Source organism: Triplophysa dalaica, chromosome 9 (assembly GCF_015846415.1).
Source record: "Triplophysa dalaica isolate WHDGS20190420 chromosome 9, ASM1584641v1, whole genome shotgun sequence".
NCBI lineage: Eukaryota > Metazoa > Chordata > Actinopteri > Cypriniformes > Nemacheilidae > Triplophysa > Triplophysa dalaica.
In genome coordinates, this window is record NC_079550.1 from 6,713,437 (window position 1) to 6,725,468 (window position 12,032).

The 12,032-nt window shown below is 39.6% G+C and overlaps 1 protein-coding gene across 3 annotated transcripts in view; it reads left to right on the plus strand.

Annotated features, from left to right (window-relative positions):
• The window catches only part of fndc3a (fibronectin type III domain containing 3A), a 75,698-nt gene that overhangs the window by 11,965 nt on the left and 51,701 nt on the right, over window positions 1-12,032 (plus strand). For all 3 annotated transcript variants that reach the window (XM_056756204.1, XM_056756202.1, XM_056756203.1), the window contains exon 2: window positions 979-1,141. In XM_056756204.1, coding sequence (XP_056612182.1) covers window positions 1,019-1,141 — 123 coding nt within the window. In that variant the 5' untranslated portion in view covers window positions 979-1,018. The remainder of the gene's footprint in view (window positions 1-978; window positions 1,142-12,032) is intronic.

Consider the following 12,032-nt stretch of genomic DNA (forward strand, 5'->3'; position numbering starts at 1 on the left):
GATATTTTGAGAAATGTCTTGGTGGTTTTTTGCACATTCAATGGGGGGGTCAATGTTATTTGGTTACAACATTGTACAAAATATCTTCTTTTGAGTTCTGCAGAAGAAAGGAAGTCGGTTTGGAATGCTGAATTAATTTTTAATAATGAACAATTTAATAATGAATTTTTTCTACTGGCCCGGTCAGACAATTAATTCCAATTTCTACTGCCCCTACCAAAATTTTCACCGGCCTCACACCAAAAAAAGTAGTAAAGAAATAATAATGTCTTGTTATTTGTTGGTTTACCTATGTAATATTAATAGGGTTTTTAACTAGGCACAACTCACAGAAATTTCAAATACTGTGGAAGACAACTAACCAGTTATAAAAAAAAAAAATCATCAAAGTATTTTGTAGCAAATATACAAATACAAATAATCAGTGTTTGAATGAAATGGAGACAAAATCTTATCTTACTTAAAAGCCTGAAGTATAGTTCCCTTTTTACGTGTACGCGAGGGACAGCATACAGTGCTCATGAAGCAAATTTCGTCATCAGAATAGTACACGCAACGCCATAATTTTGTTACCTCGTGTACATAGTACGCGCAAGTTGTACATGTGCATTCCATTTTGTGCAGTAATAAGTTTAACCACGACGTGGCATCCGTGTCCTGGTAGCGCCGATTTTAGGTAGTAGAAGAAAACCTGACCCCTTTTAGGCCCGGACAGGTATTGCAATATGTCGTCAAAAACCCATGTTTACGTGTATGGTTTGAAGGAAGTGTACTTTGCAAGGCTGTGTGTTCAGCTGTAGGGGTATGTTTGCGCACACATAGAAAAAGAAGTAAACCACAGGCTTAAGTTATAATTTAATCAGTCAGGAACTGATCTTCTACATAACAGGTGATTTTGTTTGGCAGATCTTTAACTGTATATCGACTTATGATGGAAGTGAATAATTGATTTAACCTAATTCTTCTTTGCCTTTGCAGGAGCAAGCAGTGCCTCTCCCATAGTGTGAATGAGGGAGTCATGGCTGACCACACCTCCCCACTGGAGTCCGGCCAGTTACACAGCCCAGACATCCCAATACTCGCCTCCCCGCCGCCTCCTCAGCATCCGCCCAACATCGTCAACGGAGACGGAGCACAGCAGGTAGGATAAATCATCCACGATCATTTACGCCTGCTTATGTCTTCTCTGCCAAGTCCTTAAGCTATATTCCTCAGAAAAGCAATTTTATGCTGAAATAATTCCTCATGACAGACACTTATATGGTTGTGCTGAACCTAGGGACCAGACTCAGCCAATGAAACAGTTGATAATATAGTCATACGTTCATATTTTTCAGCTTTTGATGATTGCATATCGCAATGGTTTGCAAAACTGAATGATTGTAATATTTCAAAATATTTAAGGTTGATGCAGAAGCAGAGAGACTGGTAAGACAGAGAGATTCATGCTTCCTTTACCCAGAAAGAATGTGAAATGCATGTTTGTGTCGTTTTTATATTTAATATAAACTGATTTTACCAACCTTAAAGGCTGAGTATGAAATCCTGTCCAAAAACGTTTTTTGTCATGCTGGTTGGAAGTCCCTTAACATCCTGTTAGCAATCAGTAAGTAAAGTGAAACATTGGTCTTTTTATAATTATATATCTTCTGTGAAAGGCGTAGGATCAAAAAACATTGGACCAATTACTGCCCTCGGTCCGAGGGCAATGATATATCATGTGTACAGATGGCAGACAGGTAGCTGGAGATCACTGGACTTCACTGGATCCGATCCAACAGCTTCTGGTCTGTGCGCTCGCTTATGTGATTTGGAGGAGGCGTGGATTTTGATGGTAAATCGTGAAAGGGAGGGATCGTATGATTGCAGTGCTAGCAGGCAAACGTTAGCATTTTCCAAATGATCTACTCCGCCTTTAAGCATTATTATATTTTTTATTTTGAGCCTACGTTACATGTGTTTCATCACAAAGCTTGGATGTCTTCACCCAGAAGAGTCAAATTTTCCCGGTTGATTAAAAACATTTATGGCAAAAAATACAAATCTTAAGCTGTAAAATTGAGGGAGAACTAATAAAAGCATATTTCCTGTCTTAAATAAATATTGCAGAAAGTATTTATGTGACTTTGAAAGACTTTTTGAAGCAGTGGATATTATTGATTCAAATTGATGATTGGAATTGACCCACGAACAGGATTTCATTCTTATAGGCGCATATTATTTATTTTAAGGATTTTTGTGAAATTTGTGTTTTTGTTAGTTTCAGTTTTTTAAATGCCAACAAACCATATTAAAGTCCATCTTCCATACAGTTTTGCAGTAGTTGTACTGGTAGTTGTACTCGTCTATTATTGTAAATAGCAGTGACGTGACTCTTTAGGTGTCTACGTCTGCTTTTGTAATTCTGGGCGGATGACGAACGTTGTGTCATGACCCTGCATGGAGAAGCGTGATAAAGACTGAAGAGAGGAGCTGTTTGACCGCCTGCACCCCTGCGGGGCAGTCACGGCGATAGCGACTGGCCATGACAAGGCTGGATGCCATCGCTGTCACTCTCACGGACATCAAACTGATTTTACTTAAGTGACCGTGAATGTTGCTTCCAGCATGCGTCAAATATGTTGGTGTGAGGATTTATTTTGGTGTGACAATGCAGCTTTTTAGTTTAGCACATTGTATTTTCTATAAAATGAGCTAAAGGGATAGTTCACCCGAAAATAAATATTGTTTGATTCAGATTATTTATTTTCCTAAATGTTGTTCAAAACATGTACAAGACTCTTTCATCTGAAAATATTTCAGAAATGTCTTTTGTGCTTTTGTGTTCATACAATAGAAGTCAGTGGTTAATATTCCATTTATTATTATTTCCATTATATATTTATTAACCCTTAATAAGTTTTATGCATTTATTACATTTCATTGATCATATATTCATTTATCTTATATATTCATTAATATATTTGATCATTTTATTATTCACATTTATTCGTATTATTCGTTACAAATGTTTCTTATTTATTATATTGTTTAATCTCCAATTGGGACCGGTTTTGTCTTTTATAATGATAGGAGTCTCCAATGTCTCCATCTCAAGGTTCACACTAACGTCACGAGACAATGTCTTGATACCGTAATCTTTTGAACCTGTTTCTAGTCAGCAAAGATAGGCATTCAAATAAAAAAAATAGCATTGAAGCACATCTGAGATTATTCAATAAACCATCTTTCATTTTATACAACATCACTTTGTCCCCTGCTTGCTGTTATTCCCTTCATCTCTTTATCTGCCTGGCGGTTGATTTGAAATATTAACTCACAATGGAGTTGATATTTTCAGATTTAATAAATTCCTGAGGGGGGAGAGATCTTGTTAAACTGGACTCTAATTTTGGATCTGTAAGATCTGCAAGCCATATCCAAAGTTGGGTCTATCACCAACAGTCTTTAAAATATCTTCTTTTGTGTTGTGCAGAGAAAAGTACGTCATACATGTTTGTAATGACATGAGGATCAGTAAATGATTAAAGAATTCTTATATTTGGGTTAACTGTCCCTTTAGTAAGCTTTGTAGGGCACTCATTGTAGTGAAATCTTCCAGTTTCAAGACCCTCGAAAGTCATGATACTTTATTCATCCTCGACTATGTGTGCACGAAGTCTATCTACGCTCAGCAAGGCTGTGTTCTTAATGGCGTGATGTTGACTTTTCAACCCCCTGCGGCGGGCATCTGACAAGACCTGCCCAATTCACTGAGCACTTAAAGAGGCAGAAAATGCATCAGCACCTTGCCCTGCTCCGCTCCTTCATTCAAATGATCCGTTTCTTCCCCATTCTTTTTTTATCGCCTCCTGTTAGCCTCATTCATAAAGCCAAAGGTTGCGGAATTCCACCGACAAGCCAACTCAGTCGTCAAAATCCTTTTTTTGAGATTTCCTGAGCGTCTAGACTCGAAAAGCAAGAATAGGATGCAGAAGCTTTTTTTCCAGGGATGCGCCGATATCAGTATTGACCCGATACCAAGTTCATGTACTTGTAATGACACACCAATACCAAAGTCCGATACCTCACGTGACATACATAGAGCCCTATGATTTCCGCAATGCTGCAAAAGCACAGAATGGTGCGTAATCTGGCAAATGTATTATTTCCTAACAAGAAATTAACGCTGAACTGCTAACGCTAAGCGCAACAGCTAACGAAATATTCGGATACTGTTTAAATATGTATTCTGGTTGTTTTGCGTGACTGTGAGTGAAAGAGTGTCGAGGTTGCGTGTATTGAGCGCATTGTGCTTGTGGAGCTTTCAGCTCTAGCGTTTCACTGCACGAGGACACAACACATAAACAAACACAATTTGTGGCGATCTATCAAAATGAAAGTCCTGTTGAACATGTTATAATACACTCACATTTTACCACACCACGACACAACACATAAACAAACACAATTTGTGGCGATCTGTCAAAATAAAAGTCCTGTTGAACAAGTTATAATACACTCACATTTTACCACACCACCCCCCATGAATTTTTATAATTCGACCAAAGAGTATTTTGTTTACTTCAGTAAACTGAAGTAAATGTGCCGGTAAAATTGTGCTACTTATCACAAAAAAGAACTTAATAAAAAAATAGTACTTCGATTTAAGTAGACCTAAAACTGAAAGAAAAAAAAGAAAATGTACCAGTAAGATACTGGTTTATTAGCATAATTGTACATTATACAGGCATCAGTTATACAAATTAATCTTTACTAGTTGGAAAAGTCAGGGCTACCTCTGTGCAAATTGACACGCAAGCGTGCGCCTGTGTTTGTTTGTGCCCGTGGCATTTCTCTTCATGTGTGGCCTTTAACACCTACATCTAATCATGACCGTGGTGCCTCCCCAGGTGTGCGTTTGATGATGATGTTTGCGACAGAAAGAGAGCTCAAGGTAAAATAAGTGTGACTAAGTGACTCCTGGTGTTCGCTGGTCCACATGTCGGAGGAGATGCGCCTGTGTTGGTTCGAGGGCGGTTAAACAGCCATGGCACGCATGGGACCTTAAGGAGCCATAAGGAGCTCCGGCAGATGACAGCGTGCTGTTATTCCTTTATGTCCTGACCTTTCCCACTGGACCTTTCTCTCGCTCGGCATCCTTCAGTTTCCTCACTCTGTGTGTCACCCAGCAGCTGAACCGTAGTAAATATCAGCATGGCTTTCTCCTGGCAACACAGTTTAATTTCATTTTCCCACAGATCTGAATGGGGATTGGCACAATAATTGCGTGACACTCTTAACTTCAGAACTTTTCACACTGATCTAAATGTATACCAACAAAAAGCCATTGTTTTTCATTTTAGGGTTAGGTTGTAACGGGATGTCAGCAGGATCTTGGGGCTCTTGAGAATATGTTGCCAATGTTTTGCGTCAACACTTCTTGTGTTGATTTTTATGACTCTGCAGTTGTCCGTATACAAGAAAATTTACAGGATGTACAAACAACACACTTTTGTTGAGAATGGTTAGATATATCTTGACTCAATGGGTGCGTTTACATGCACAGAATAAACGGATATCTATCAAAAATCTTCTTAAAAAGAAAACTGTTTTCACGTGTTTACATGCATAGTAATAAACCGGCTATGCAGAAAACCACATTTACATGGAAGTTTCAGATTTGCATGGTTTCTCGCATGCAGTGACGTCATCGTCGATAGTCTATTTAGAAATTAAAAATGCAGCGGGAAAACGGTCAGAAGCTGTATTTTTATATCTCTTCTTATGTCCGCAGTACCTGCATATGCAACAATATTTCTTCATTTTGACGTTTCTACATCAACTGCATGATTCGAGAGCGGACTTTTATGCGTTATTTACTATTACTTCCGTTTGGGACTTTTACTATTGCGCTGTCAGACATAAAAAAACGAGAGTTAGATCACATAAAAAAAATATTATCATTTATTCATTCTCATGTCATATTAAACCTGCATATGACTCTTTGTTCTGAATATATTTTGAGAAGGGATTTTCTATTTATACAATGGAAGTCAAAGGTGCCCGAATGTAGTTTGTTTTCCAACATTCTTCAGAAGATCTTCCTTTGTGTTCTGCAGAAGAATGAAAGTCGTACAGGTTTGGAACGACACTGTGTTGAGTAAATGACGAAGAATTTTCCTTTTCTGTTCTGTTCCAAAGTACGTAAAATGCCAACCAGGCCACTTCCGTTTCGTCTCTCTACTCCCTGCAGGCCGCCTGCCCGCCTGTTTATATGTGGTAAAACCAGGACAAGATGAATCAGATCTTGTTTATCAGTCCTTACCTAATAGCCCAGGTTCCCAGCTGTTCTCTTTATTGTGAAGATCTGGTGAAACCTCACTTCCCCCTTTCCTTTGCCCGAAAGCACTGACGTCTGCCCTTTTACGCTTTCATTTATTTGCCTTTCCTCCCTTGTTTCTGGTTTTTATGTGCTCTTCAAACACTTTGGTTTTATGTGCGCAACGCTTTTTGAAGCAACAGGCAGGCTTACCTTAAGAGCAGAGACTCTAGACGGGGTGGAATGGACTTCTCTGCAGGAAGTCTTTGGTGAATGAGAGGTTGTGCTGAAAAGCCTCTTGTATAAATGGCCTTAAATCGACCAGAAAGCCGTGATATGTTTTTGATTTACTCAACCTTTGATCTTGTACACACTTTCTTGATAACGTCGTGCTTGCAGGGGACGAAAACTAAACCAGCAAGTCGGAAAAAAAGCCAGTAATATCACTCGTAGGGTTTTCTTAGCGTACAAGCAGTTCCAAGCTGGCACACGTACGTCTGTAAGAGGTCTGCTAAAGATCATGAGCTGGAAAACATCTGCTTCACACTTAAGAAAAAGCAGTTTTACATGAATTCTAAATCATGTTCGTCTTATAGACATCTTATAAATTTCAATATTACATCTAAAAGCAGATGTCTCAGAGATGTATTGCAAATGTCTTCTCTTAGTGAGCTACCAGGGTTGGTATCCAACATTCTTCAAAATATCTTCTTTTGTGTTCTGCAGAAGAAAGTCATACAGGTTTGAAATGACATGACAGTGAATAAACAGTGACAGAATTTTCATTTTTTGGGCGAAATGTCAGAAAAATTTGTTTCCAAATTTTGCCAAAATCTGTTCAGTTGGCTGAAGACCATTAACCTGGTGACAGACTTATCAATAAAATCAGTCAAACTTGAAATGTTTCGGCGTACAAGTCAACTCTACGAAGTTTCAATAGTAAAAATCCATCCGATAAAAATGTAAACCGATCCCACAGATGTACTCTCTTAACGCGGACATCCTGTGTCGTAATGCTGAGTTTCGGATGATCCAATTATTATATAGCAATACATTGCGTCGTATGGGATTAAGAGGTATAGCTGGCAATACCCAAACGCAATATTATTTATTCATTAGTCTAGCTCATTATACGCCTTTTTGACGCCTTGTTCACATAGAAATGACTCCCACCATGTTGATAATGAGACTTTTCGAGTGAGTCAGTCGGGTGACTGCACATGCTCCCCACCACATTTATCGCCAACCTGACATGAGGAAGTAGACAGAGGACACACAGCTGGGCCTAGGGCCAGAGTCGGGGGTGGATTCATGTGTCGTGGCTGTGATGTCACACGGTGCCTGAGTTACGGCTGTTCATCTGTCTGTGCCCTCTGAAACCATAAAATGGCTGAACCGATCATTAATCTTTTCTTTTGTCCCCACTCGCATCCACATGTTACTCCTCCCTGTGCTCATCGGTGAACTAAGCAATGTTTCCATAGCAATGAGTTTCTCTCGCTCTCTCTCTCGCTCTCTCTCTCGCTCTCTCTCTCGCTCTCTCTCTCGCTCTCTCTCTCGCTCTCGCTCTTGCTCTCGCTCTCTCTCTCTCTCTCTCTCTCTCTCTCTCTCTCTCCCCCCTCTTGTGGGTGTCTCACTTATCACCTAATAGGAGAGAAAATGGACAATTCTCAGTGGGCCTGACAAAGCAATCTCAAGTAACCGTCTTCTATTCACTGTTCTGGAGCTGAATTCTCACTGTTGTCAGCAGCATCATGTAAAAGGAGCTTGATCAAAAAAGCCAGGTTGCTTTCGCATAACAGCAATGCCACTGCTTCTCCTATACAGTGTGATTCATAATACAAATTGAAAGTGGCAACCCAGCTTTGATGTTAGGAGGGCATAGGATTGGATGTATATTTTCTTTGTAGTCGGTCCAAAGGTTGTCTTCGCGGCATACCTTGAAGAAAAGGTTTTTGACTCCGATTGACTGGCACAGAGCTATGTACTTTAATTTTTTTATGTTTTTTTTATATTTATGCATTGGGCAGATTCTATCTACTCAGGTATACGATATTGAACCAATAACCTTTTAGTTAAAAAGGAACAATTTGACTTCAAAACAGCTAGTCACCCATAATTACTTCTATAAAGAACCAACACCTTTTTCTAGCTTTATGTCAAGCTTGATGATGAGAACATGGGCACTAATTACTAAAGGCCTTATCGAACCAACACCATCACCCATCCTCACCAAAAACGCTGCTGGGAGAGTCATCATCAAAAGTAGCCACCGGTCATATTGATTTAATGGGGCTCTTCACTATGCAGATCAATACTCCCCATAATGACACTGTGAGCCTCTTCTTCCAAAGCCTGCAGAGATCCCTCAGTTTCCATTGAAAAGCATAATAGTTTCGTCCTCTTTATTACTCCTGATGTGAGAAGATTGTGGTAATGTGACAGTTGCATTTCTGCTAAAAATCCTTTTGCATGATTTCAGCTTCAGAACAGCCATAAGATGCTTAACCTGCTCATTAAAAGCATTGCGGATAGTTCCACCAAAAATAATTTTTTATGAGGGCCGGCTGGTTGGCAAAACAACTAGTTGGCGGAAATGAATAAATTAGACTTGTTAAAACGGAGTTCACAAAACTTAACATTTCAAGAACACACAAGAAATAAGCCTTTCTGTACACTTTGGAGCAAAGTTGGGCATGTTTTTCAAGTAAAGTGCGTAGACAGTGCAAATAAGTGACGTCAATGTGTCACGTGAGCCAATACGATTTTATTAGAAAATTGCTTAAATGCCAGGTTGTTTGTTCATCAAATCAGGTTTAGTATGTGTGCAAATGATCAGCGAGCTGTACATATTCTTTTGCTGACATTCTGGGGTACTTTAAATGTTAAAGTGAGTCATAATGTACTGACATTGCACTTTATTTTCCCAACCAGCTATTCTTTAAAGGGGTCATGTTATGCGAATATGTCATTTTCTGTGTCTTTGGTGTGTTATAAGCTGCCCATGCATGTATTAGACATGTAAAATTGCAAAAATGAATGTGTCGGAACAAAAGATGCACTCTATCTAAAAGCGAATGCTCACCCGAATGCTCGAAACGGCTCGTGTAACCACAGCCCCACAAATCTACATCAGTTTGTGGTGTGATTTGACTTAATACCCCCAAATCTATACGCAAGTAGGGTGGGCATACCTGTCAGTACAATCGCTTTGGAACTTGATGTTCCAAATAACGCTCGTCCGTGTTGCATGCACTCTCTCTTCCGATGAGCTCCATGTGTGTGTGCCCAAACCCTCGACCTCTCGTATTTAACGGTCACTTGCATTTAAAATCGAAGAAGCGTTCGTCATACAGCAACACATTGTTGTGAAAGGGCACACAGCATATAGCCATTAATGTATTAATATAAATTATAAATTGTGATTTTGTCGAATGAGGTTGCGTTTATAAATAAGAATTTTAGCAGAGGTTAAAGTGACTCTCGGTGGCATCCCGTTATAAAATACAGCCATGTTCAGACTTGATTTCTTTTTTTGAAGCTGCTAGCATCTGTTTTACATTATAATCCTATGGAGTAAACGGTTTTATTTTTTAAAACGCCCTGAACACTTTTTTAAATGCCAGCGCCGGCATCTTTTTCTGCAGCTCAGAGCGTCTTTTGAGTTTGAAACACCCTATTTCAAGCGTTTTTCACAGCTAACCAATGACAGAGACCTATCACTTCCATAACAATATGCAAGGATCGTGATTGGTCCAGAAAGGCTCAAGCTCGAAAAAATGAAATGGCGGCCAAAACGCCCGTTAGAGCATAGCTTTTGTATAAATGTAAGTTTAATTTTCACTTTCAACAACTTCTGATTGCATTTCTATCGAGAAATTAGTATTGTCGTTTTTAAATATGTGATTAGTTATTGCAAAGAAGCTTTCTATTAATAATTCAAATAGGCGTCCGTTACGCTGCCTATGTTTCTCTGGGCTGCCTTTGTTTGCGAAGTCATGGCGTTCGGCTACTATTTGTTACCAAACGCTGCGAGCGTTTATTGTACTAAAAAAGCGTTTTTGTCAACTTTTTCTTGTCAAAAGTGCTAACACTAACACAACGTGATATCACAAATATGCTAATACGTTTGTGATGTAACCAGCGCAAAACTGTCAAAATCCTTTGGGAAACACTGCATTATTCGACCAATCACTACGCACTGGTTGACTGGCCAATCATAGCACACCTCGCTTTTAAGAGCAATGAGCTTTGGAAAAAGTCAGCGCATGTAGAGAGGCGGGGCAAAGAGGAGATACAAACATGGAAAATACGAGCAAAAAGGAGCTACCAGACCTTACCTGGAATAAACTCGTTTTTCATGCACAAGACTGGCAAGAGTCATAACCTGAAGCAACCATGAGATTTTGCCATTTTGCTCCTCATTCGTTTTGCATGGCATAGATATCCGCAGGCTCTTCGGCGTCACATACTTCTGTTTCCTGTCGTCTCAGCTGCTGTGCCACGTTGCCACACGGTAAACAATTAAAGATGAACAAATAGCGTGGAACCTGAGCCCTGACTCATCGGAGGAGCAGAGACGTCAGTTGCTAACAGCCGCAAACGGAACGGCGGCACTGGCCCATCTCCAGGGCAATAAAGCCAGCGTTAACCACTGTAGCTGTGTTTGCTAATCACTCTCGCTTTCCTCCCCTCCTGATGGCCTTGTGCCTAAAGCCGGCGAGTTCAGCGTGTCCATGACGCATAACACCAACAGCGTTCCCATCTCTAATCTTGCTTGTGCAAATCATTGTCATGTTACCACCTGGATTTTAAATCTCTTATCTTTGACATTTTACTACCTGAATTTATAGTCTTTACATATTAAACAAATCGGTCCCAGTTTTGCTGCATACGTAACATAAGCGGTAGTATTTATTTTTAAGAGAAGCTGTATCAGGTATGTGACAGGATGATTGGCTAGTTGCCCAACAGTTTTCGCAAGTTTACTAACATCATTGCACATACCTGCACACGTATATTTTTTTCATTTGGGCGATGCATCACCAGAGGCCAAACACAATGGATTTACAATCAACTGTTACGCTAGCTGTCACTGTTATAGACGTCATGTTCTGCCTTGAAAATATAGTCCAATCAGCATCAACTCGCATTCTGTGGAGTACCATGGCTGAGAATCGCCCGTGTCTTCTCATTGACTTCCATACGAAGATTTTTTTACTTTAAGTATTGTAATGCAATCTCCAGGGCATCCGGGAGGGCCAGCCCCACATGCTCTCGTCATCATATGTAACTTTAACTTGTGCTGTGACAGGTCATGTGATTGGACGATTCTCGACCCCCTGTACTGTGAGAGATTATAAAGTTAAGATAGACCCGCCAAGTTTTTATTTTTTGCAGCTTAGACTGGATCCGGCTAATTTACAAGTTCAGAACAGCAGTAAAGGGATAGAGGACAAAGTGTAAACAAAGTGTGCCTAGGACGAGTAAATCATCAAAGCAGATGGAAATCCATTATAATTGGTGATGATGATCTCAAATTGATCTCACCCACATGAAAAATTCTGTAGTTTACTAAAGTTAAGTATAGTATATATTTTTTGAATATTATAGTTATTACTTGAATATTGGCTGTGATATGGTTCAAAAACAGTATAGCATCCAGGAATTTTACCACGGTTTACTATAGTAAGTAAGTGGAGTATACCACATTATTTTTTTCCTTGTAGGC